Here is a 27,169-nt window from a genome sequence, read left to right as displayed (position 1 = left end):
ATGCACGGTACGGCCAGTCCGGGCCTGCCATAATAGAAGCTGCAGAATAGTTGGTCACCACCTCAACTCTGACAAAACGAAAGTACTGATCTTCGGGAAGAATACCTCTACGTGGGACCTCAGCTGGTGGCCTGCAGAAAGCGTACCCACACCCACACCGACTGACCATGTACGCAACCTCAGCATCATCCTCGACAGCCAACTGACCATGAAATGACAAGTCAACGCAGTCATCTCCTCCTGCTTCCACACACTTTGCATGCTCCGCAGAATCTTCAGATGGATCCCAACCAACACCAGAAAGACCGTCACTAAGGCTTTCATCACCAGCCACCTTGACTACGGAAGTGCCCTCTATGCTGGCATCTCCACCTAGCTCCTCTGGACTCCACACCATGCAGAATGCTGCAGCCAGACTCCTTCTGGACCTCCCCAAACGAGCCCACATCGCTCCCCACTTGAAAGACCTCCACTGGCTCCCCAACCAGAAGTGATGCCAGTTCAAGATCCTCACTCACGCCTACAAAGCCCACCACAACCTAGGACCTGCCTACATCAACCATCGACTGAACTTCAACCAACCCACTAGACACCAGCGCTCATCTTCACTTGCCCTCGCACATGCCCGCCGCATCCGTCGCAGCTGCAGTGGTGGCCGCTCCTTCTCCTGCATTGCTGCCAAGACCTGGAATGACCTTCCCCTCCACCTCCGTACAGTTTTCTCACTGGCAGACTTCAGAAAGTGACTCAAGACCTGAGCTTCGATGGAGACACAGCGCCCAGATATCCCTAGGGGTGGCAGTGCTGTGCCTTACAAATGCAGTTTGATTGGTTTGATTGATTGATTGGCTGTGAGGATTGGTGAAGGAGTACGAACTGTCAAAAATAGTGTAGGTTGCGGTTCTGCTCTCTGAGGGATGGCTTGGAAGCACTGGCTGTGGAAGGGATGGTGGGGTGCCGGCATGATTGCAGTGAGGAATGGTGTAGGATCCTGGCTGTGGTAATGGCTTTTGAGTATTCGCTATGAAGGACCGCTGGCAGCTGAGGAGAGTGCAGGAGCACTTGCTGTGAGAGTTGATATGGGAGCCCTGACTGTGCGGGATGGAACAGGAGTGAATGAATATGAGTGCTTGCAGTAGAAGGTAGTGTAGGGTGCAGACATGCTTGTTGTGAGGGATGGTGTAGCAATGCTGGATGTTGAAAATGCTACCAGTGAGGGAGCGTGGCATGTGGGGGTGGTGTAGGAGCTCTGGGTGTGGCAGTCAATGTGGGGTGTCGGCACCCAGGCTATAGTCGTGCTCGATTAAGGCGGAGCCCACAGCTCCAGTTTTATGTTCCCCTCCTTGTAGGAGACAGGGTTCATTAGCTCAGGACTGTGGGTTGGATTGTGCTGAAGGTCTGTCTGTGACGGATGACGTCTCTGACACTCTCACTGATGTCTGGTCTCCATTTTCTTCCACAGTGATGGCCTATCGTGCGAGGTGAACCTAAAGACTCTAAGGCTTTATCTTGGGAAGTATGACCGCATCAGGCGACTCCGCAACAGCTCCTCCCCCAGGGCCAACCCCCACTTCCCAGCCCAGTGGCGCTTCTATTGGAAGGGGCCAAGCCTCTGGAGGGACTACAAGGAGGTAACAGATGGATACGGGGGCCCTGTGCATGAAAGAGCTGGCTCTGATCTCCTCCTCAGTGTTACCTATCGCCTCCAAAAGTGCAGTCAAGTTCTTGTAAGAAAAAAAAATTAGGCTGCTTGACTCAAATATGGGACCGAGCAGAATGTTTGAAAGTTAATGAGACCATTTAATTTACAAAGGCTTTATGCCCTTGTAAGTCGTCCTGGGAAATGTTAGTGGCACCGCCTGTGTCCAGGAGGGTTTTAAAGAATATTGCTACATGTGTGTTAAAACAAGCCTAGTGTGCTATCTTGAGCCTGGTGTGTCTATCCCCCTGTCTTCCTCTTGATCTGTTGAACATGATACCAAGGAAGTAGACAGAACAATTACATTATAAATGCATTCCTTTTCAACACTCTTCTTTCAGCTTTTTGTACTTCTTTCCTTGCTTTATGTACTTTTTCCAATCATCCAGCCACCCTTTTTTCTGCCTTTACCATTAATCAACATTTCCTTCTCTCCATCTTTCTTTCTTTTCATTCATCTTCTTTCTCTCCTGCCTTTTTTTTTCTTCCCTGGCCATCTAGGACCTGTCCTTCTGCTTTGTCATCCATCAATCTCTCCATCCTTCCTTTTCCACACCTATCTTTCTTTTTCACATTCCTTCTTTTCTCCTATCCATCACTTTGTATATTTTCTCTCCATCTATTCATCCTCAACGTTCATACTTCTCTCATCCATCCCATTCCCCTTCCCACTCCTCTCTACATCCATTCTTCTCTCCATCCTTCCCTCCATCTTGCTCTCTGTCCATTCATCTCCATCCTTCTCACCAGCTGTCCCTCCCTTCACTGCAAGAGGTCATGTTTACGAGCCTCTTAAAGACTACAGTCTTCAATCAAAGCCAAAGGAGTCATAAACAACTTAAATGTTCAATATTATACAGAACTGCCAAGTTGCACCCACCCCCGCTGAAACTGCTAAAGGTAGGTCTGATGATGCACAATGTCCTATGAGCTCAGAGTGATGGAGTGGCATTGGAGCAGTACCTAATTTGTGCCGGTGTTTACTGGTGCTCAGTACCAGCACTTATTTATGACACTCCACCACATGGTGGTGCTGTCCATTTTTGACCAGAGCACCTCAGTTTAACTAATATACATTTAAAAATATTCTAGTGAGCTCGGTCCATTTTTTAGTTTTGGGTGGCATGTAATTGTCCAAACTGTCACATCTGTAGAAATGTGATTCTTTGTATGGAACATTTCACTGCCATTTGGCAGTGATGGCAGGTTCAGTTATTAGTGCAAGCTGCAGGGGGTCCTGAGCGATGTCTTAGGCCCTGGCAACTAATGTTTTTGTTCTACAAATTAAGCACTGCATTGAAGGTAGAGGCTGAGCTGTACACACCTGCTGGTCTGGGGGTCACTACACTGGTGCACACCATGCACTGATAGCTGGCGCTCAGCAGGAATATTTTTGGGCTTTTTTCCCCAGATGCCACTGTTCACACTGTGGACCAGTTGGATGCTGGCAGGACTGGGATTGGAGGTGCCTCTAACTTGATTTGTTGTAACTTGCCTCAGTCACAGGGTTTTCCCCTATTGTAGAGCAAGTGGCAGGTCTGCCATAGGGAGGGGAAATAATGCTCCTCAAGCCCTAAACAAGGCAGGGAAAACGAAAGGAGGGGAGGCAGGACATTTTCCAGTCACTGGTAGAGGCCTTACTACCATTGTCATCTAAATGAGGCTGCTGTCTCCCAGATGACAAGAAAGTATGTCTAATGTTGTCTTACTTAATGTTCATGTTTGCAACACCTGACCAACTTAAATGGAATATGAACTTGTTATGGATTAAGTGAATTTAGTGGCCTAGACATGCTTATTATATGCTATACTAATACGCTGTGGCGGTCTTTGCAGGTAGGTGGCGATGCGGCGAGCGCAAGTTAAGTGTTTTTTAATTAATTTATTAATTTTACATTCCCTATCCTGTCGATTGTCACTTTCACCCCCCCCCCCCACCCACCCTGTCCCGCCTGACCGTGTTTACCTGCATGGGCCGCCACTGTTAATACGGCAAGCATGCTCTCATGTAGTGCAGTATGTATTCAAGGATATGGTCAAATTAGCTACATGGCCTCAGTGTCCACCTGTCACCTCCATAGCTCCTCCATCCACACTTACTCCCCACTTAACTCAGTCTTTTCTCTGTTGTGTCCGCAGTCCATCTCTGTGCAACTGAACAAGGCGTACAAGCAGAGAGCCTTGAACGATTACTTTGAGGTTAATGGCAATGTCTACAAAGTGGACCTCAAGAACCTCAAACAATACAATGTGAGGACAAAGTTTTGCCGTGAGGTGCGAAGGAGGCCTGTCTACCGTTCCTACCAGAGCATGGCACCATATTTAAAGTGAGTAACCAAGTAGAGGAAATGGGACCTTTCTGAGAGGGTGAGGAGAAAGTATTGAAGGAAATGTAATGCTTTTTTCATCATGGCTTTTGTGTTTTCTCTTGAATTATATTTCCTCCCAGCTCTCTGTCTATTTTGGCCTCCATCCCCTCCCTCCAAACCTCTTGTTCTCTATAAGGAGTGTTAATGGTATGTTTTTTCGCTGGGCTTGGGTGTACAATAGAAAAATAGAGCGCAAAATCAGAGGACGATTGAACAAGCACAAAAGAAATATACGTATCAAGAATACCAAATCTCCTGTGGCAGTACATTTCAACACCATGCAACATAACATCAGCCAATTACGTTTTTGCATCCTTGAACAAATCCCTGTGATCCAGGGACGCGACAATACCAGACACGTGTTACAACACAAAGTTCATTGGATAAACTTTTTAGATTCTGTGAACCCAAAGGGACTTAATGAAATAATTGATTTCAGTAGTTTTCTTTGGACACTACACAGGTATTAAAAAATGGTTGACAATCCTTATATCACACTCGTCAACTTAGAACCAGGTGAATTATTTGTTGACTCATTAGGGCACCCGCTCTGGGTACCTGTTATTAAGATATTGACACAACATTGCCTTCACTAGGCTGATGTGGTTATATGTTTGTTCACACCTAGATATGCCATCAGAATTATCGTCTCCAACAGATACACAATCATAAAGATCATGTACATAAAGTTTCCATAGGGGCTCTTGATGTAGGTTCTACATCTTAACCATTACATCAATTTTTATTTTTACACATCCATCACACAAGACACCCATTTCTCATGTTGAACGTTACATCATCCATCTCATTCATTCTATATCACATTTTTTTCATTATCACGTTTTTTGTGTCTTCCGTTATGTCGTTCACTGTTATCGCGCTTTGATCCAGCCTTTGAGCATGTTATACCCGTTGTTTCCTTCGCTTTACATTTTACATGGCATCACACGTTTACTTGGTTCTCACATTTTTAAGCACCACATCACAGATGGTTACCCAACTACCAGCACGTCGTTCTCGATTCACATATATTTTTTTCGAACTACACACTCTTTTGGGTTCATTGTAGTTCTACTGTAACCCCACGGTATTCACGGCGATCTATGCACAAGTGTACTACTCTGCAGCTCTACATGCCAAGAACAGATGCATACTGGAAAGTAGCACTTTCCTTACAAAGTGTTACCTTCAATTACTTCAAACAAGTGCAAGTGGGGGACGCCCCTCAATCTAGAGGATAACGCTTTAGGAACTTTATAATTTATCCTCACACTCAGGAGGATTCACCCACCTGCACCACTGACCTTTTCTCACCTTCATTTCATTTGGGATACACCAGAGTTCGCTTGTCTACTTTATTTCCATTTGTACAATAGAAAGTATCACCCATCAAGTATTCTTTATTACTCCAACACATATACTCAAAGTTTCCAAAATATATAAGCAGAGAACTTAGATCCAAGAGGTTTGATAAACACTTTGGTCCTTTATAAGAAAGTGTGCACAAGAACATGTAAAGTGTTTTGGTATTCAGTCACTCCATTTCTAAAAATTAAAGATTCTTTATTATTCCTTTAACATTGTCCTAAATTGTAGTCACTGTCTGTTTGGAAGAACCTTTCACAAAAGATTTTTAAAAAGCATCTTGCCAGCTTTCTATCTCACTTACCAGTTATCTTTAAATGTTACTTATTTGTTTTCTCAATGGTTTATTTTCCAATGAATCCCTATTTCCCTCTGCTGTGTAGGATAATCATCCAGTGGTTCCCTATGTATCCTACTCCCCATCCATTGCTCAGTGATTCCCTACTCCATGTTTGTTGTAATATTCCCCTCTTGAACTCTTCCAGGCTCGTATTTCAGTGTTACTTTCTTTTGCTCTCCCATATGGTAATCCCTCAAGTACCTTCTTCCCTGTTGCCAGCTTTCAGTATTCCCCGGTTCCCTTCTACATGGTCTATGTACGATGTTCATCTCTGTCTTACTTCTATGATTACTTGTTAATAAATCACTCTTTCCTTCCACTGTGGTTATTGGTAAGGGTTTTTTTGCCTTCTTTTTTATGGTTACCTATCAATAATTTCATTTTCCCTCTGTTCTAGTTGTTGTTTAATGTTTCACTCTTTCTTTTGTCTCTATGGTTGTCATTCATTTCCCACTCTTTCACTCTTCTCTCTGGTCATTGCACAAGATCCAAATTTCAGTCCTGTTTTGTCCATTACTCAGTACTTCTCCCTTTCCCTCTTACATGGTCTTTATTCACTAACTATTCTTCTCAGTGGATATCGAAGGTCCCTCGTGTAGATTCCAACTCACAGTCTTCCCTTATTTCCCTACTCTTTTTTTACCTATAATTTTTTTGCTTTCCAACCTTAACCAGTGGAAAGAACTTGCAAGTATCATCTAAGTTCTAATTTGAAAAGTTACACAGCCGTATTGTTTAGGCCATATTTAACTCCTACACCCCTAACCCATGCCAACCCTCCCCTATTAGAAGAAATTGGCATTTTTTTTTAATGTTAGGAACAAACCAAGGAAAATGTGGAGGAATATATATCCTCTATCAGAGTTATGGCTGCAACTTGTGAATTTGGTCCGAATATAAACATATACATTCGAGAGCAGTTCGTATTTAACTGTGTCAAGAAAAATACAGGAAAGATTATTATGTTGCAGGATCCCTACACTATTGGAAGTTATCGACCAAGCTAAAATATTGAGAGGTCATTCATTTTGTTTAAGGTCTTGCACACTGTGTCTACATTGTATCACTGTCAGGCGTGGAACAAATGGAGTTGTTATGCATGGTCAATACAAAAGGAAAAACAAACTTCAACAAGAAATCATTTAGCTCTTGCTACAGGTGTGGTTCTAAGAGCCATCTGATTAATTTTACAGGTTGATCAGCAATAGGCAAACATTGCCTGCTATGTAAAAAGATGGTCCACTTCCAAATAGTATGCACAAGTGTAAAGAATTCAACGAAAGTTAGAAGCATTGATGTGGATGTAAAATTGTGTGCTGAATCTCTTAACAATGTAATTCTCACATTAGAATGTAGTTCTGAATGCACACCTGTTACAGAGCCACTATGTGAGGCGATTATTGACAATGTTCCACTACAGGTATGGCGGATTCTGGTTTGCTCATCACTATCCTTAGGGATACCATTTTTTAATGAAAAATGGGGTAGGAATGTTTCATTGATACCTTCAGATGTAAACCCCAAAACGTTTGGGGAGAAATACATTGAGCTGCTGGGTCATTTTATATCCAAAGTGCTGTGTCTAAGAAGAGAGACCTTTATGAACGTTTATGTTGCTATAACATGGAAAAACATCATTGGGTGGCAAGACCTAGCTAGATTTGGTTCCAGGGTCTGACAACCCAGTAGTTGTTGGAGAAAAATCGGTAGCGTGGGTAGGTTTCATCAACGAGACAGTTGAGGATATATTGTCTGGATTTAAATCCCTGTTTCATGAACATGTTGGTATTGACAAGGGGGAACATCGCATAAATTGATACCACAAGTACAGGCTGTAGCGCACAAGGTTTAGCCTGTTCCATTAAGTATTAGGGAGGAACTGAAAAATTTGCTTGAGGAATTGTGCTTTCGCTGCATTTCTCAAACGACTGACTCATCTCAGTGAGTGGCACCCATTATAGTAGCACGGACAAAATCTGGAGATTTGTGTGCTGACTTATGTGCCCTCAATAGGAATATTGTGGTGGACTGCCACCCACTGCCCAAGATACATGAATTGTTGGCCAACCTTGGAAGTGCAATGTGGTTTTCCATTATAGATTAAGGTTGGCCTATCACCAGGTGGCCTTGACCACTGATTCTCAAGAACTTACAACTTTTGTAACGCCATATGGTGCCTTCAAGTATCTTAGGCTACCATTTGGCTTAACATCAGCTGCAAGCCTCTTTCAGTGCCTAATGAACAGTCTATTTGGGGGAATCAGCGAGGTGCAGGCATATCAGGATGATATTTTAGTCTTAGCATTGAGTTTGTAGGAGCACAACAACATTTTGAAGAAAGCGTTGTCTATTTCAGTACATAGGGGCATGACAATCAGAGTTGACAAGTGCAAGTATTCCAGCAATGAGCTTGGGTATTTAGGTCACACTATATCTTGTTCTGGAATAAAACCCATGTGTTCCCACATCAGGGTAATTAAGGAAGCCAAAACACCAGTTGATAAAGAGGATCTACATTTGTTCCTGGGTTTAGCTGATTATCATGCATGTTTGCTCAGGAAAAGTCAAAGGTTTGTATGGCGCAAAGATATTGGAAAGTGCTTTTGCTGATGTCAAAAACGTGTTTGTGACAGCACCAGCTGTGTGTGCTTGTGTGCTTTTTGTGAAAGTTGATCCTCTGCAAGTATTCAAGGTTAGGTGCTCTATTAAGTCAGAAGGTTACAGGTAAAGAACAAACTGTAGGTTTTGCATCAAGATCTCTGAAGCAGTATGAATGTCAGTATAGCACCACTGAGCATGAGGCACTCGTGTGTGGGGAAGCAAAGTTGAGTTGCACATGGATCATAAACCATTAGCACACATTTTCAACAGTTGCAAGCACTCAAGAGACATTTGGGTACTACTAAAACATGCATGCAAATAAAGCAACACCATTGGTGGCCTGCTATAGATAACCAAGTAAGAGCCGTTATAGACCAGAGTCCAGAGTGTTTAGTTTCGGATAAACACTAGAAAAATATGCAAACATCATTGCATCCTGAACCTTTCCCGAAGCAGTATAGGAAAAACTAGGTTTACATTTTTCTGGGCCTTATCCTGCTTTACCTGGAGGTATGAGATATTTGATACTCACAGTGGATTTCTAAGTGTATGTATCACTCATTTGTTGAGTCACCTAATACTGATGCAGCCATTAAGTTTCTCAAACAGATATTCTTACTAGAAGGATCACCGATGGTTGTTGTTACTGACAGTGGTACTCATTTCGTCTCAGAACGAATATGTATGTTTTTGTCACAGCATTATATTATACAGTTGAAGGTAGCTCTTTACTCACCAACGTCTAATGGTTTCGTTGAACGTAGAAATAAGATCATGAAAGAAGGAATGTAAACTGCCATGGCATCAGGTATAGATGTAGGTGAGTTCATCAAATAAAAAGTATGGAATTACAGCACGTCACCAAATTGTACAACAGGTGTACCCACAGCTGTATTTCCATCAGGGCTGAAAGAAAAGGTACACAAGAACAACTAGGTGGAGTCAAACGAGGAAAATGTTGCTTCAAATGTGATTTTGAAGCAAGCTGAAATTATACGATTTTGACGGAAGACACTGTGTCAGGTGAGAATTTAATGGACGAAGACTGTGTGTTGACTAAGTGCCCAATCAGATTGAGGAAAGGTGAATCCAATTGTCCCATGCCTGTACAGGCTGATAAAGTCAGATGGGGCACTACATTGATTGTAGGCAAAAGATGGTGGAATAAAAGGCAATTAGTAAAACTTACACAGGAGCAAGCCAACATCATGTATAAAGGAAAATGTTCTGTTCCTGACTCTGACTGAGCACAATGGCTAGAACCTGCGGGAAGATAAACAGAGACAGGAAGTAATCCTGAGGTGGAAGTCAATGTGTCTGTTGGTCAGAGCCTTTTCTCAACAGCATCAGACAGACTAATTCACCAGAATGAAGTCAGTATATCAGTAGGAACTCGCATTTAAAGAAGTCCTAAGAAGTTTAATGACTGATAAGATATTAATTGTAGAAGTCATGAGAAGTTGAATGTTTATTGAATTTGTAGATGATGTAGATGTAGATGATGTATACTGTGATGTAACGTGTTATTGTTCAACAGCTTATGACTTGCGTGTGTAGTTAACGGTGGATGAGGATTCTGTAACAGGCAGTTGATGTTGGAATCTGAGCTGACCGGACGTGTCACGTCATGGGCGAAGTACATTGTGAATAAATCCTCTTTTATACTTACCTGCTTTGTGGGGCTGTTCACTTCACAACATTAGGCCACCTTCACCCCAAGATAAGACGCAAAAAAGATATCTTCCGACCCAAAAGCCACAAGACGTCTTGTAGCCATGTCTTTATAGGGGCCATTCAGCAAACTATGTCACTATGCATCTCAAACCCAAGCTGAGATCATTAAAAAAGGAAGATTTGTGAGAAAGTGGCTCTGTATATACTGTTCCCAAATAGGTACAGGGTGTACAGAGTCCACAGTCCCCAGAGGTTTGGCAGAGGCTAAAGTTAGATATAACCTTACTCTCTAAAGTGGTAGCTTGGTCGAGCAGTAAGGCAGTATCAGAGGACAGTGTAAAGCATTTGTTGTACACACTCAGTCAGTAAATGGTCTCACACACTCAATAACTGAACTCTAGGCCAATGGTTTATATATAAAAAATGTATGCTTGTTTTATTTTAGAACCAACAATAGGTATTAAAATATACTTTCTCAGAATGAGATGCTTTATATAAATACTTTTGCAATATGCAATTGACTTTTGTAGAAAGTTACAAGTGGTTGCAATAGGCAACACAATTTTAAACACAATACTGCATTGAGTTCAATGGAAGTTTCAAGTTATTTGTAACAGATTACTTTTAGGATTACTTTTGGAATTCCAGAACTGGATCCTAGATTCAGTCCTGGGTCAGTACTTGGAATCAAGTGATAAAAGTCGACTTAATTACTGTGATGATTTTTAGACAATATTTCGCTATTTTAAAAGTTGAGACAAAATATTTCATAGAAAACAGTCAGTGATTCCCTATGGCAGAAAATTCAAGTTGCAGGTATAGTATGTTCTCGTTACTTTTGTAATCCAGTACTGGGTGCCTAGACTCAGTGCTGGGACCTTTATCCAAAACAGGTAAGTAATTACGTTTTCAGAAATTATACGATTTTTAAAGAATATTTAAAGTTTGCAGAAATTGACACTTAGAAGAAATTTCACAGAAAAACAGTCAATAATTTTCTAAGGGAGAAAATTGGGTTACTGGTAAGTACAGTTGTAAGTATTTTTCAGAGTCAGTGCTGGGCACCAAGATCCAGCACTGAGAGCTCCCCTAATAGCAGGTGAGTATTTTCGAAAAGTCCACACTTAGAAGAAATTTCCGGAAAAGCCAGTCAATGTTGCTCTATGGAGAAAATTGAGTTATCGGTTTAAAGGTAAGTACTCGACTGGCAGAGTTAAGGTTCTGGGCATAGACCCAGGGGTCTCCCAGGGTCAGGTAGGTACAGTTGGTTCACCCTCAGCGGCACAAGGGCGGCCGGGTGCAGAGAGAGTTAGGCCCAATGTTATCCTATGAGAGGTAGGAAGGCCTTGGTTGGTGGCTGCTGACTAGCAAGCCATGCGGCTGTGGGAGCTGGGCTCCTGGTCACTTACTCAGGGCAAGTGGAGAAGTAGATAGGTGTAGAGGTTGCACTGCCAGGGCCACTCGGGCGGCTGGGTGCAGGGTGCTTTTGAGCCTTCGGGCGCTCAATTGATTTCAGTGGGAAAGCTCCGGTTTAGAAAAAGACTGCAAGCTCGGGGACGAAGATTCTTCAGGTGCCACCACCACTTCGAGAGGTAAGTTGGATAGTTGAAGGATAGGTAGGTACCCCGGGATTGGGCACAGGGGGCCGCAGGGCGCCGGGTGCCTTTTGGTGTCGGGAAATCTTACCCTCTGTTGATAGAGGTTGGGGGGGCACCTGGATCTGAGGCTGCAGACTTCTTCAGGAGTGTCGAGGGAGGTCCTTGGGTGCCGGACTCGGGGTCACAGTCGCCGTGGGGTCGTCCTCGTGGTCTTTGTTCACTCCTGCACAGGCCAGGCTTGGCGGGTGCAGAGTGTGAAGGGTTCGCGGTTCCGGGCTGATGCCAGGGATTAGAATAGGTTTTGAGTAGAGCCTCTACTCATGGGAGTCCCAGGGGCTTAGAGTCAAAAGGTAGCCAGGTCCTCCGGGGTTTGTGAGGTTACTGGCCACAAGAGATGCCGGGTTGGAGCAGGAGTAGGTTCGAGGGTCGACAGGCCGGTAGGGCTGGGGCCAAAGCAGTTGGTGTCTTCCTCTTCTTAGCAGCTGCAGGGCAGGTCTTCTTTCTTCTAGCGCTTCTTCGGATTTTGTAATCTGGAATCTGGGGAAGGAAGGTTCAGGGTGCCCCTAAATACTAGATTTAGGGGCGTTACAGGTAGGTGAAGGGCAGGGACCAATGGGTCCCTGTCCTGGGGTGGGTACACCCCCTATCCTGCCTCTCTCCTTTGGGAGGGGGGCAGTAGCCTAATCCTGATTGGGCAGGGCTTCCCATCTTCAAGATGCGAAAGCCCGGAGATGTGCTTCACCTCGCCTCCCCCACCTGAGGGGTGGGGTTGGCAGGCTGGCACCTCCCCTGTCCTTATTTGGGGTTTCCGGCCAAGCTTCCCGCCAGAGTGGGGGGTTGCAGTGGCCTGGGGAAGCTCACAGAGGCGGCATGCCTTTGAAGCTTCCCCCTGCCCATCCTGGGGGAGGAGATGTAGCACCTCGCCCAGGATGTGCATTGTTGCAGATCCAGGAGAGCAGGGGCTCTCCTACCCAGGGGTCCAGCAACATGTCTGCTGTGTGCCAGCCTAGGCAGCCTCAGAACAGACGTGGATTATAGGGTAGGTTTCAGGGGGCCCCTCTAAGATGCCCTCTGTGGTGCTTGGTACATTAAATCCCACACTGGCATCAGTGTGGATTTAATGTGCTGAGCAGTTTGATACCAAACTTCTCAGTCTTCAGTGCTGCCATTATGGTGCTGTGGAGTTCGTGTTAGACAAGCTCCCAGCACAATGTACTCTTAAATGGCAGCACTGCACTTACAGGGCCCAGGAATGGACCTGGGTACTGTAGGGGCACAGGGCTCCTGCCTCTGTGCCCACACCACTGGCATAGGACACCCAGCTAGAGGGGTGGCTGATGTATGCCAGGGCAATGTAGGTTGTGGGCATGGCACACAGGGATGTGTGCCATGTCGATTCTCTGTTTTGTCTTGTACCCAGACACTCAGCCTGCCAGGGCAGTGTGTGTGTGTTAGGGTACAGGGCCTCTAAGGGTGTCACAATGAGTGCTGCAGCCCTTAGAGGCCTTCCCTGGTCACAAGGCCCTGGGTACCTAGGGTACCACTTACCAGGGGCTAACATGTGCCAGGGTTTGCCAATTTGGTTTTGAGGTTTTTGTTTAGGGAAGGAACATAGGCCCTGGGCACCTTATTGGCAGGAGTCCAGGGCATACTCAGTCAAAGTACATTCAGCAATTCAGCAAAAAGTGGGGGCATACCATGCAAGAAAGATGGCACTTTCTCACACAACCCCCCCCCCCCCCCCCCAAACGAAAGGTGATGAGACTAACCTTGCCCTATGGAGTCTTCATTGTCTAAGTGGAAGACCCTGGAAAGTCCATCTGCATTGGCATGGGCAGTCCCTGGTCTGTGTTCCACTTCAAAGTCCATTCCCTGTAGGGAGATGGACCACCTTAGTAGTTTGGGATTTTCCCCTTTCATCTGCATTAGCCATCTGAGAGGTCTGTGGTCAGTTTGAACCAGGAAGTGAGTACCAAACAAGTATGGCTTCAACTTCTTCAGGGACCAAATCACAGCAAAGGCCTCCCTCTCAATTGCACTCCAACGCTGGTCTCTGGGGAGTAGCCTCCTGCTTGTAAAAGCAACAGGTTGGTCTTGGCCTTCATCATTGGTCTGGGATAGGACCGCTCCTATCCCTAGCTCAGAGGCATCAGTCTGCACTATGAACTGCTTGACATAATCTGGAGCTTTTAGAATTGGTGCTGAGCACATTGCTTCTTTTAGGGTGTGTGGCAAAAGCCTTTTGGCAACTAACTGTCCAGTTAACCTTCTTGGGCATCTTCTTGAAGGTGAGTTCTGTGAGGGGGGTCACAATGGACCCATATCCCTTCACAAACCTCCTGTAGTACCCAGTCAAGCCAAGGAATGCCCTGACTTGGGTCTGGGTTGTTGGAGCTATCCAGTCCATGATGGCCTGGATCTTGGGTTGTAAGGGTTGTACCTGGCCTCCACCTACAAGGTGGCCCAAGTACACCACAGTGCCCTGCCCTATCTGGCATTTGGATGCCTTGATAGTGAAACCTGCATTTTGCAGAGCCTCTAAAACCTTCCCAAGGTGGATCGGGTGATCCTGCCAGGTGGAGCTAAAGACAGCAATATCATCAAGATAAGCTGCACTAAAGGACTCCAGCCCAGCCAGGACATGGTTCACCAACCTCTGGAAGGTGCAGGGGCATTCTTTAACCCAAAGGGCATTACAGTAAACTGGTAATGCCCATCAGGGCTGGAGAATGCTGTCTTTTCTTTTGCTCCTGGGGCCATACCAATCTGCCAGTACCCTGCAGTTAAGTCAAAGGTACTGAGGAATTGGGCTGCCCCTAATTTATCTATCAGCTCATCTGCTCTTGGAATAGGGTGAGCATCTGTCTTGGTGACAGAGTTGAGCCCTCTATAGTCCATACAGAACCTTATCTCTCTCTTTTTACCTTGTTGATGAGGTTTGGGGACCAGAACCACTGGGCTAGCCCAGGGGCTCTCAGAGGGTTCAATGACCCCTAACTCCAGCATCTTGCTTACCTCAGCTTTGATGCTTTCCTTAACTTGGTCTGACTGTAGATAGATTTTGTTCTTGACAGGGGCACTGTCACCAGTGTCCACATCATGGGTACACCAGTTTGTCAGACCAGGGGTCAGGGAAAAGAGGCTAGCATACTGTTGCAAGACTTGCTTGCTGTCAGTCTGCTGTTGGGCAGAGAGGGTCTGAAAAGATCACACCATCTACTGACCCATCTTTGGGGCTGTAGGAGAGGAGGTCAGGGAGAGGTTCACTCTGCTTCCTGTTCCTCACCAGTCACCATCAGCCTGGGGATGTCAGCCCTGTCATTGTAGAGCTTAAGGAGGTTCACATGGATAACCTTTTTGGGTGTCCTGCTAGTGCCCAGGTCAACTAAATAGGTGACCTCACTCTTTCTTTCTAGGATAGGGTAAGGGCCACTCCATTTATCTGGGAGGGCCCTTGGTGCCACTGGCTCCAAAACCCACACCTGTTGCCCAGGTTGAAATTCAACCAGTGCAGCTTTTTGGTCATACCAGTGCTTCTGAAGCTCCTGGCTGGCCTCAACGTTCTTGGATGCTTTTTCCATGTACTCAGCCATTCTGGACCTTAGGCCAAGCACACAGTCCACTATGCCTTGTTTGGGCTCTTGAAGAGGCCTCTCTCAGCCCTCTTTTACAAGACAAACTGGTCCCCTTACAGGATGGCCAAACAGAAGTTCAAAGGATGAGAAACCCACTCCCTTCTGTGGTACTTCCCTGTAAGCGAAAAGCAGGCATGGTAACAGGACATCCCATCTCCTTTTGAGTTTTTCAGGGAGACCCATGATCATACATCGTTTACAACGCGGGGATTACATCGCGATGCCATTACATCGCGGTTTTTACAATGCAAGTCGTTACAACAACTTGCGCTAGATGGCGCTCTAGGACAAGGAATAGTATAATTTACTATCCAACACCTTCCCTACTGTACGTAGAGTGGAGTTGGAATAGTAAATTATACTACTCCTAAGTCCAGCGCCCTCCAACGCAAGTCGTTGTAACGACTTGCGTGGTCAAAACCGCGATGTAATGTACCGCAATGTTAATGTATGCGTTGTAACGTCATACATCCCATACCTTTCAATGTCTTGTTGAATCTCTCAACAAGGCCATTGGTTTGTGGGTGTTAGTGTGTAGTAAACCTGTACTGCACTCCACACTCCTTCCAAATGTGGGTCAGGTAAGCAGACATGAAGTTGGAACCTCTGTCTGAAACCACCTCCTTAGGAAACCCTACCCTAGTGAAGACACCCAGGAGGGCCTTGGCTACTGCATGGGGCTGTAGTAGTCCTAAGTGGAATTGCTTCAGGGTACCTAGTAGCATGATCCACTACTAATAGAATAAATGTGTCCCCTGAGGCTGTGGGAGGTTCACGTGGACCCACAATGTCCACTCCTACCCTTTCAAAGGGTACCCCCACCACTGGTAGTGGGATGAGGGGGGCCTTTGGGTGGCCACCTGTCTTGCCACTGGCTTGACAGGTGACACAGGAGCTGACAAACTCCTTCACCTTTTGGTGCATCTGGGGCCAGTTAAAGTGACTCACTAGCCTTTCCCAAGTTTTGGATTGCCCCAGATGTCCAGTTAGGGGGATGTCATGAGCCAAAGTTAGGAGGAACTCCCTGTACTTCTGTGGCACTACCACCCTCCTGGTGGCTCCAGGAGTGGGGTTTCTTGCCTCAGCATACAGTAATCCCTCTTCCCAATAAGCCCTGTGGGTACCACTGACATCTCCCTTGGCTTCTGAAACAGCTTGCTGCCTACGGCTTTCAAGAGTGGGACAGTCTCGCTGACCCTGGCACAGCTCTTCCCTAGAGGGCCCCCCTGGGCCCAAGAGTTCAACCTGGTAAGGTTCAAGCTCCATGGGATCAGTTCCCTCAGGGGTATCCAAATCCTCTCCCTGTGGAGAGGGGTCCTGAATGGTTCGCTGTACAGAAGCTGGTTCCCCAGTCTTCTTACCTTTTCTCTTGGTTGGTTGGGCCATTATTTCAGGCTTCAGACCTAGTTTTTCAGCCTTCCACTTGCTCTGTGCTCTGGTTTACACACACACCAATTCAGGGATGCCCAGCATGGCTGCATGGGCCCTTAGCTCAACCTCAGCCCAGGCTGAGGTTTCCAGATAATTTCCAAGCAGACATGCAGCTAGCAACTTTGGAGAGACCACTACCTGTTTCAGGCCAGTAACCCCCCCCCCCAGCCTAATGTCACCATGGCCATGGGATGACTAGTGGTGACACTGTAAGCGTTGGTGACTGGGTAAGATTTCCCAATCAAATGCTGCTCAGGGGAAACCAGTGTGTCTTTCACCATAGTGACACTGGCACCTTTATCCCTCAGAGCTTCTACCTTAGTTCCATTCACCCAGGGGTACTGTAAGTATTTCTTTAAGTTGGGTGGCCACACAGCTACAATGGCAAAATCCACTTCTCCCAGGGAGACTAGACTTGCTTCAGTGTGTTCCCAGATTTGCTCAGGTTACACCTCTGATCCCATCTGTATACTTGGGTGCCTTAGGGGCTTTGTTGTGGGGGCAACATTTATCTACAGTTAGGTGTCCTGACCTCTTACAGTTATTACACCAGGCCATTAAGGGATCAAAGTTCTTCCCCCTATAGGGTTGAGGCTCATAGGGAGTAGTTTGGGTCCCACCCACCTGAACAGGTTTTTGGGGCCCTTTGGAAGACTCAGACTTTTTATGTTGGGGATTCTCACCACCTTTCCCCTGGGGAGGCTTTGTGACCACTTTCTTTTGGTCACCCCCAGTGGTTGTCCTTGTCACCCTAGTCTTGACCCAGTGGTCTGCCTTCTTTCCCAATTCTTGGGGAGAAATTAGACCTAGGTCTACCAAATGCTGATGCAACTTTTCATTTGTGCAGTTACTTAATATATGTTCCTTCATGAATAAATTGTACAATCCAGTAAAATCCTGCACACCATGTCCAGCTAACCAACCATCCAGTGTCTTTACTGAGAAGTCTACAAAGTCAATCCAGGACTGGGTCTGGGTTTTGTGAGCCCCCCTGAACCTAATTCTATACTCCTCAGTAGTGAATCCAAATCCCTCAATCAGAGCTTTTCTTATGAGGTCATAGGATCCTGCTTCTGGCCCAGTAAGGGTCAGAAGCTTGTCTCTGCAGTTACCAGAGAACAGTTCCCATAGGAGTGCCCCCCAGAGAGGTTTCTTTACTCTTCTTATTTCACAAGCCCTCTCAAAGGCTGTGAACTGTTTGGTGATGTCATCACCTTCCTCAAATTTAGGGACAATCCCTTTGGGGATTTTAAGGTCAGAAGTTTCCTCCCTAACCTTGTTTTTATTATTGCTGCCACCATTGATGGGTGCTAAACCCATCTCTCTCCTTTCTTTTTCTAGAGCCAGGAGCCTGGACTCTAGCTCTAATCTTTTGGTCAGCCTTTCTAAAAGGCTGTCCTCTTCACTGGTGGGTCCCCCAGTGATCTCTCTGGAGCCAGAGTCACCTGTGTGATCTCTAGGTCCCCAGTTGCTAATTCTTGGATTGAAGGGTATGGGGGCCCTCTCCTCCCTAGGGAATAGTGTGTGTGTGGGGGGGGGTTATTATTCACCTCCTCTTCTTCCCTTTCCTCATCTGACTGGCCATCACCATGTTCAGATGGGTGGTCCTTAGCATACTCAGTCAAGAGCTCCTGGAGCCCTAGTTTGGTTGGATGCAGGCCCATTGGTATATTTGCATAGGGACCTCAATTCCTTGAAAGACAAGTGTAAGTAAGGTGTGAGGTTGAGCTCCTCCACCAGGTCCATGTTATTATTTTCACTAATAGCTGGGTTTGTTTGAGTCATTCTAACCTGACAGTTCTAATCCTCTACTCTGACTATAGTGACTTTTATTTTTCTAAAATTCTAATGGGACTTAAGCAAGGCCCTAGCAATACTTTTAGTACTTTTGGAAAAGACCAATCAGAATTCTAAAGGCAATTTGAAGAGTTCTGTCGTGTGATCAGATGGTAACCAAGTAGTCCAACAAATTCAAGTTTGTATCCCACCTCTGCCACCAATGTGAGAAAGTGGCTCTGTATATACTGTTCCCAAATAGGTACAGGGTGTACAGAGTCCACAGTCCCCAGAGGTTTGGCAGAGGCTAAAGTTAGATATAACCTTACTCTCTAAAGTGGTAGCTTGGTCGAGCAGTAAGGCAGTATCAGTGGACAGTGTAAACCATTTGTTGTACACACTCAGTCAGCAAATGGTCTCACACACTCAATAACTGATGCCTCTCTCCTGTGGGAGGGGGGCAGTAGCCTAATCCTGATTGGGCAGGGCTTCCCATCTTCAAGATGGCGAGAGCCCGGAGATGTGCTTCACCTCGCCTCCCCTACCTGAGGGGTGGGGTTGGCAGGCTGGCACATCCCCTGTCCTTATTTGGGGTTTCCGGCCAAGCTTCCCGCCAGAGTGGGGGGGTTGCAGTGGCCTGGGGAAACTCAGAGGCGGCATGCCTTTGAAGCTTCCCCCTGCCCATCCTGGGGGAGGAGATGTAGCACCTCGCCCAGGATGTGCATTGTTGCAGACACAGGAGAGCAGGGGCTCTCCTACCCAGGGGTCCAGCAACTTGTCTGCTGTGTGACAACCTAGGCAGCCTCAGAACAGACGTGGATTGTAGGTCAGGTTTCAGGGGTCCCCTCTAAGATGCCCTCTGTGGTGCTTGGTACATTAAATCCCATACTGGCATCAGTGTGGATTTAATGTGCTGAGCAGTTTGATACCAAACTTCTCAGTCTTCAGTGCTGCCATTATGGTGATGTAGAGTTCGTGTTTGACAAGCTCCCAGCACCATGTACTCTTAAATGGCAGCACTGCACTTACAGGGCCCAGGAATGGACCTGGGTACTGTAGGGGCACAGGGCTCCTGCCTCTGTGCCCACACCACTGGCATAGGGCACCCAGCAAGAGGGCTGGCTGATGTATGCCAGGGCAGTGTAGGTTGTGGGCATGGCACACAGGGATGTGTGTCATGTCGACTCTCTGTTTTGTCTTGTACCCAGACACTCAGCCTGCCAGGGCAGTGTGTGTGTGTTAGGGTACAGGGCCTCTAAGGGTGTCACAATGACTGCTGCAGCCCTTAGAAGCCTTCCTTGTTCACAAGGCCCTGGGTACCTAGGGTACCACTTACCAGGAGCTGACATGTGGCCAGGGTTTGCCAATTTGGTTTTGAGGTTTTGGTTAGGGAAGGAACATAGGCCCTGGGCACCTGATTGGCAGGAGTCCAGGGCACACTCAGTTAAAGTACATTCAGCAATTCAGCAAAAAGTGAGGGCATGCCATGCAAGAAAGATGGCACTTTCTTACAAGATTGTAGAATGCTGATTGTTGATTATTTTTAGGGATGCAAGCCTGGTTAAAGAGAATGGATTTGTTTCTCTACACTGGATCGGTCCTTTAATTAATAGTTACTCCTGCTCCACTGCTATTTTTGTATTGTTGAGTCCCACTCTACTGGTGCTTTGCACCATCCTTCCATGGCCGATGTTTCTGATCTAACTCACTTTCTGTCTCTATTAAACGGTGTTGGCTGATACTCCAACGTCCCAGTATTACAACATTGCGTCTCTGTGGTTTCATGGACTACCTCTAACTGAAGGAATAAATAAGTTGGTTTAGTATGGCATAAATATATATCTTCCATTGATATTATAAGCTTATTGCAGATGTTCTCCACCGCTACAATCCTTAACTGTGGCTTTGTAAGAGTCTTCACAAAGCGATTGCTTCCTCCACATGAAGGTTTATTTACTTCTATACTTACCTATCGTTTATGTACATTTTCCATTATTGAACCAAGCGGTTCTTCTCTATTGCAAATGCATTTGTAGTTAGAGTGTGTGTATACCTATGTTCAGGTAGGGCAGGTGTACAGTCTAGCATTCTCTGGGGTCTTGTATGTTTTTGGATAAACGCTACAGTAAAGACCTTGGGCTCTGTTGGTGGGCATTTTGAATAAAACATTCAGGTAAACAACAAGTATTTACTTCCTTATTATATAGTGTGCCTCAAGTCGAATTTTTCTTGTAGGTCAACCCAATTGTCAGACCAAATCCTACTTCTGTCACTGGAGTGTGGTTTCCCAAAATCAACAGTAAAAGCTACTTTTCTCCACTACTCTTCCTCTACTACCATTTTGACCACCAACTTCTATCCACTTCTCGCATACATCATGTCTCGCTTCCGCAGCTAGAAATCGCGGGTACTTTCTAACCTTTCAATTATCACTTCCACTGCAGCTTAGTACGAAAAACTAAACACAAGCTAAATATTTCCGTGACTCTCATTCCACACCAGCCAGGTTCTAATGAATTCACTAATCCTAGTCAGCTGCTTGTGGCCCTCCATAAGTTTTCATTCTCCCCACTGAACAAGATGCTCAACTTTGTTACCAGAACCCTAGAAAACATGCTCAGGCACACACATGCTGCTCCCTTTTGTCCAGAATGTGACTGTCTTTCAAATATCTTCACCTTCTATATTTGTTCTCGCTTCCTAGGCTTCTAAACTCTCATTATTGAAACTCACAGCTTCCTGAGATCGCACCTTGCGCCTCACACAGTGCAGACAAAACTACTTTGAAGTAACATCTCATGCAATAGGTCAAAATAAGAAATGATGACACACGGGGAATCACAATATAAAGTGGCCTTCTGTGTAGTTACTTTGTTTCTGTATATTTGTCTGTGAGAATTTTCAGCCGGTTAATGGTTTCTGTTTTTCAATCCTGAAATTATCAATACCTTCTTTGGTTTATGTTATACATAACACCTGGCAATTACTCTATGCCCTACCACTGTTGTTTTGTAAGTCATTTCTGTTAGAAGTTGCTTGCTGTTTGTAAGAAAATAAATAGAAAATTTTTACCTGCAGAAGCTGCTGCCACATGCTCATTTTGTAACCACCCTTTTGCCATCTTCCATACCCACTCACTGTTCTTACCCTTTAGCCAGCCCTGGATCTCCTTCCTTCCTTTGTATGGGCATCCAGTGTTTGCCTCGCTGCATCCTCTCTGTGGCTAACTGTTCCTCTCTTTTCATTCTGTACAGTCATCGTTCAATGTTTGTCCCTCTATTTCCTTTCCATCAACAACTTCATCTGTTTGCTTCTTCTCCTCTCCCCCCCTCCTCACTGTCAGTTGTCAGGGCCCCTTTGTTTTTCCTCTGCTGTCTTATTATCGTTGAGGGTTCGCTATCTTTAACTTCTCTAGTCATTACACAATGTGCATCTCTTATGCTTTCCTTTTTCTCTAGAACAGGGATAAAGCATGGCCAAAGCAGGATTCCTGCCACCATAGTGTATCGGGATCCCTTCCCTTTGGAGTGGTTAATGCAGCCGCGGAGCCTGGATGCTGCTTTCTTGAAACAGCCTCTGGATCCAGCAGAGGCGGAATACGTGAAGATTGAGGCTGACTTCCACCAGACACTTCCAGAGAACCTGGCCCTGATCGACGCCGTCTATAGAATCCAGAATAAATTCCTTTGGCAGAAATACACATGGTGAGGCTCACGCGGAAGTGTTCTAGCTCGTGAATTCTTGCACTAATGTTTATGTGTTAATGCATGTACTGGTGCTAGTGTGTGTAACTAATAGACCTGTTGTCCTGCTGTGTCACTTCTGCCACTTGTGTGAATAATGCACAAGGATACTAATGTGTGAGTGAAGGCATGTGACATTGTTGTTAGACACTTCTCCTTCATAGGAGAACCTCCATGGCTTAACCACCACCCTTGGATTATATGGAGGGTGCAGCAGATAGGCATGGACACCCAAAACAAGTATTTTTGAATGTTCTGTGGCCCCTAACTGGCGGGGACGTGGTCTACAGTAAACCTCCTCAAGGTAGATTTAGTGCAGAGATTTGATAGAATCTGAATTTGTTATTAAGAGAACACTCAAAAGTATGCCTAGAATGACATAGAAGGAAAGAACAGGTTAAATCGACCCCCTCAGCCCGATTGAAGCTGCTACCTTTTCTAGTAGGATGTTAGGTCTTAAGGATATGATGTGGTAAGATGGCTTCATGTCTCCCTTGACCTGAATATTGCTTAAATGCTTCAGACCCCCTACACTAATTAGGTATTCCTTCAACCCAGTATACACTGTACGTTTTCCCTTTTAATGGTTTTGCCACTGCAGTGGGCCTGACCACAGCTGCCTTTTGTGAGATGCCCAATTCCTGCAGAAAACCATCAGAGTATGTAGAAGCCAGTCAGTATTCCTTTGACAAAGCCCTTGAAAACCCCTCTTGGAATTTAATGTTAACAAGTATTGGCATAGCCAATAGGTCTAGCGTTTGGGACCTTATAAGTGTTTTGCCATGCAACACTTGATGTTGTTTAATCAAGGATATTGTGCTGGATAACTAAACACTTATAATGTCCCAAATGCGAGAACTATCGGCTATGCATTGTGGGGCCTTATAAGTGTTTAGGTAGAGCTATTGACTTTGCCAATGTTTGTAAGGTGTGCAGTAGAGGTGTGTGGCTGCTGTGCAGCATGGTGAGAAGTTGTAATTAAAAAGTGTAAGAAGCACTGAGTGATGCTGTGATGTCGTTGAGTGATGCTGTGCTGCCCTGGGTTATGCTGTGGTGGTGTTGAGTAATGCTGTGCTGGCCCTGAGTGATGCTGTGGTGGTGCTGACTGATGCTGTGGCGATGCTGATTGATGCTGTGGTGATGCAGAGTGATGCTGTGGTAGCATATAGTGATGCTGTGGTCATACTGAGTGACGCTGTGGTGTTCCTTGGTGATGCTGTGGTGGTGCTGAGTGATGCTGTGGTGAAGGTGGGTGATGCTGTGGTGGCCCTGAGTGATGCTGTGGTGGTGCTGAGTGATGATGTGGTGGTGCTGACTGATGCTGTGATGGTGCTGAGTGATGCTGTGGTGGCCCTGAGTGATGCTGTGGTGGTGTTGCGTGACACTGTGGTGGTGCTGACTGATGCTGTGGTGGCATTGAGTGATTCTGTGCTGGCCCAGAGTGATGCTGTGTGGCCCTGAGTGATGCTGTGGGGGTGCTGACTGATGCTGTGTTGATGCTGATTGATGCTGTTGCGCTTTAGAGTGATGCTGTTGCGCTTTAGAGTGATGCTGTGGTGGCCCTGAGTGATGCTGTGGTGGTGCTGAGTAATGATGGGGTGGTGCAGACTGATGCTGTGATGGTGCTGAGCGATGCTGTGCTGGCCCTGAGTGATGCTGTGGTGGTGCTGAGTGACGCTGTGGTGGTGCTGACTGATGCTGTGGTGGCGCTGAGTGATATTGTTGCGCCCCTGAGTGATGCTGTGGTGGTGCTGAGTGATGCTGTGGTGGTGCTGAGTGATCCTGTGGTGTTGTTGATGGTAATAACATATAAAAACAATTAAACAATAATGAGAAGTAGCCGAAATACAAAAGTTGCAGTAAAGCTCCAAATTGTTATATTAAAATGGATTCTGTAGTAGGTAGAGACAGGGAGGGAGAGAACGAGCGAGTAGCATTTGGGTAAGAGTAAGGTAGTATTGTGTGCAAATGGTATGGTGTACTATAAAAGAAACAGTAGGGGCCTGATGGAGAAAGAGAGGGTTAGGAGCGCGGAAGATGGCAAGCAAATAGGAGTGGCATGTAGCTAAAGCAGAAGTGGCTTAAGAAAGAGGGAGGTAGGGATAGAGGGAGAAAGCAGGAAGTGCAGTATGGTAAAGTTTTAGTTTGTGTTAATGCGTGCAAAAGTATGTGAGTAACAAGGGTGGGGGGTTAGTAAAGATTGCTGCAGATCCACTGGTTTTTACCTGTGCATTCAGGTCTGAGTTGAGCGAACACCTGCGTTCACATATTCAGCCACAGAATGGTGCAACCCGCTGCGCTTCCCTTTTCAGGGTGCAGTTCTGTACCCCTCTGGATGGACTGTGTTGCAGTCGTTGAACCCTTGGCAGGAGAAAACTGAGGAGGAGGGAGCCTGACGGGGACTAAGAAAGACATATTGTTCCCACTTGAGTTTCCCCACCCCGTCCGTTCTGTGCTTCATACGGGACGGTCTGCTCTGCGGAAGTACAGACAGAGCAGAAAGAGCAAAGACAGAGTGAAAGAAAAATTGCTTAAAGAGAGGGGAGGAGAAAGGGAACGTGTAAATAGAGGGAAGAAGCTACTAGGAAGGAAATGAGTAGGAAGTGTGACAGATTAGAGCGATGAGAATAAAGAGGGAGCGAGGAAGAAGGAACAGGGCCAGACACAGAGGTCAACTGGACAGTCAACGCAAACTTTAACGTCCAGGGCGCAGCTGTACTGGTGCAACAGTGCACGGATGTGCACCGCGTTAGTCTACCAAAACAGTGGCAGCCAGACACGGTAGAAAGCGAGACGTGCCAAGTAGTGTGCGGGCAAGGGCACAGTAAACGGTAATATGGGGGTGGAGGTGGAGGGTCGGGGGCTGTGTCTGGGCATAAAACAGTGAAAAATAGCGAACACTCAGAGCTAAGGCAGTGCTTAGCGGACCGTATCCAGGCGTGTTCCGCACACTGGAATGACGCGTCCTATAAATGTCCTGCAAATTACTGCAGGCCCTGTGCGTCCTCGTAGTACTGTAGCAGACAACGAGGCAAGCACCGTGTGGTAACACCATCCATTCCAAGAAAGTTTGAGGGTAAGAAGTGAGCAAGTGCGTAGAGAGTGGGGGAGAAAGGGAACGTGTAAATAGGGGGAAGAAGCTACTAGGAAGGAAATGAGTTGGAAGTGTGACAGATTAGATCGATGAGAATGAAGAGGGAGCGAGGAAGAAAGAACAGGGCCAGACACAGCGATCAACTGGACAGTGAACGCAGAAGTTAACGTCCAGGGCGCAGCTGTACAGGTGCAACAGTGCACGGATGTGCACCGCGTTAGTCTACCAAAACAGTGGCAGCCAGACATGGTAGAAAGCGAGACGTGCCAAGTAGTGTGCCGGCAGGGGCACAGTAAACGGGAATACGGGGAGCAGGGAGGTGGAGGGTCGGGGGCTGTGTCTGGGCATAAAACAGTGAAAAATAGCAAACACGCAGAGCTAAGTCAGTGCTTAGCGAACCGTATCCGGACGTGTACCGCACACTGGAATGACGCGTCCCATAAATGTTCTGCAAATTACTGCAGGCCCAGTGCGTCCTCGTAGTACTGTAGCAGACAACGAGGCAAGTACCATGTGGCAACACCGTCCATTCCAAGAGAGTTTGAGGGGAAGAAGTGAGCAAGTGCGTAGAGAGGGGGATAGAAAGGGAACGTGTAAATAGAGGGAAGAAGCTATTAGGAAGGAAATGAGTTGCATGTGTGACAGATTAGAGCGATGAGAATGAAGAGGGGGCGAGGAAGAAAGAACAGGGCCAGACACAGTGATCAACTGGATAGTGAATACAGAAGTTAAGGTCCAGGGCGCAGCTGTACAGGTACAACAGTGCACGGATGTGCACCGCGTTAGTCTACCAGAACAGTGGCAGCCAGACATGGTAGAAAGCAAGACGTGCCAAGTAGTGTGCCGGCAGGGGCACAGTAAACTGGAATACGGGGGGTGGAGGGTCAGGCCCTATTACTGGCAGAGGTAGAAAGAGTGAAATGGCTGCAGGAAATAATACAGACAACTGGGAGGTACGCATGGGCAGGAAAGGGAAGGAAACAAGACGCGCGGCCGCGAGACACGCTCTGTGGTGGGGGAGGGGCGGAGCGAGGCGCTTGGGAGAGCAAGCGAGAGGAAAGCCGGATGGCGCCTGATCACGCGCTGTAAGGGTGATGCGAGGAAAGCCACATGGCGGCTGTACACTTGCCCGCGCGCGTAACCGCAAGCTTTAGGCCACAAGCGAAAGCTTGTGGTCAAATTTCTAAAGCCCACTCACTAAATGTCTCGCCAGGCCAGCGCGTGCGCTGACTCAGGCGAGACCTAAAAAAACATGGCTTGGACTTCATCGAGTTTCTATGTTTTAATAAAACAGTGTCCTGACACTGGCAGTAAAAGCCTCTTGTTAGTCACAGAATCAGGTCCATATAGAAAATGATATTTGCAATTCCCAATTAGTTAAGATGTTGATCTGTCCCCAGCATCAAACTAGCATCACTTGTGGTGGACTTATATCATGTCCACCACAAGTGATGCTAGTTATGAAGTTTATGATATTATGAAGTTTACGTAAAACCTCATCAGTCTGTTCTAGGTCATAATCAGAATGACCGGGGCTAGCCCATAGACTTTGGAACTCCTTGATAATACCCTGAGGGCAAGCATTACCTGGCCCTGCCTTATAAATAGTTCGAATCAAAATTATTTCTGAGTGTTGTCCGCTGCCACCTTTTCGGGGACACTGTTTCTAGCAATCCCTGGATTGGAGAGAAATGGACTGATCAGTTTCAAGCCCTTGTCTGCACCCTCCGTGGAAGCAATCAGATAGTCACTAGAAGCTGGTCACCTTCAGCTCCTAGACTGTTCTGACTTTCTAGTAAGCTACAGTCTGACAACCTGAGAGAAAGCGGGTGTCTACATCTTGC

At 46.3% G+C, this 27,169-nt stretch overlaps 1 protein-coding gene across 1 annotated transcript in view; it reads left to right on the top strand.

The window, feature by feature from the left end:
• Positions 1–27,169, top strand: part of LOC146812755 (protein mono-ADP-ribosyltransferase TIPARP-like) — a 53,257-nt gene that overhangs the window by 20,692 nt on the left and 5,396 nt on the right. The window contains exons 3-5 of the mRNA XM_085614617.1: positions 1,463–1,631; positions 3,839–4,026; positions 21,947–22,192. Of these exons, the coding sequence (XP_085470743.1) occupies positions 1,463–1,631; positions 3,839–4,026; positions 21,947–22,192 (603 nt within the window). The remainder of the gene's footprint in view (positions 1–1,462; positions 1,632–3,838; positions 4,027–21,946; positions 22,193–27,169) is intronic.

This window comes from Triturus cristatus, chromosome 7, assembly GCF_964204655.1.
Source record: "Triturus cristatus chromosome 7, aTriCri1.1, whole genome shotgun sequence".
Taxonomy (NCBI): Eukaryota; Metazoa; Chordata; class Amphibia; order Caudata; family Salamandridae; genus Triturus; species Triturus cristatus.
This window is presented reverse-complemented; position numbering and strand designations above follow the sequence as displayed.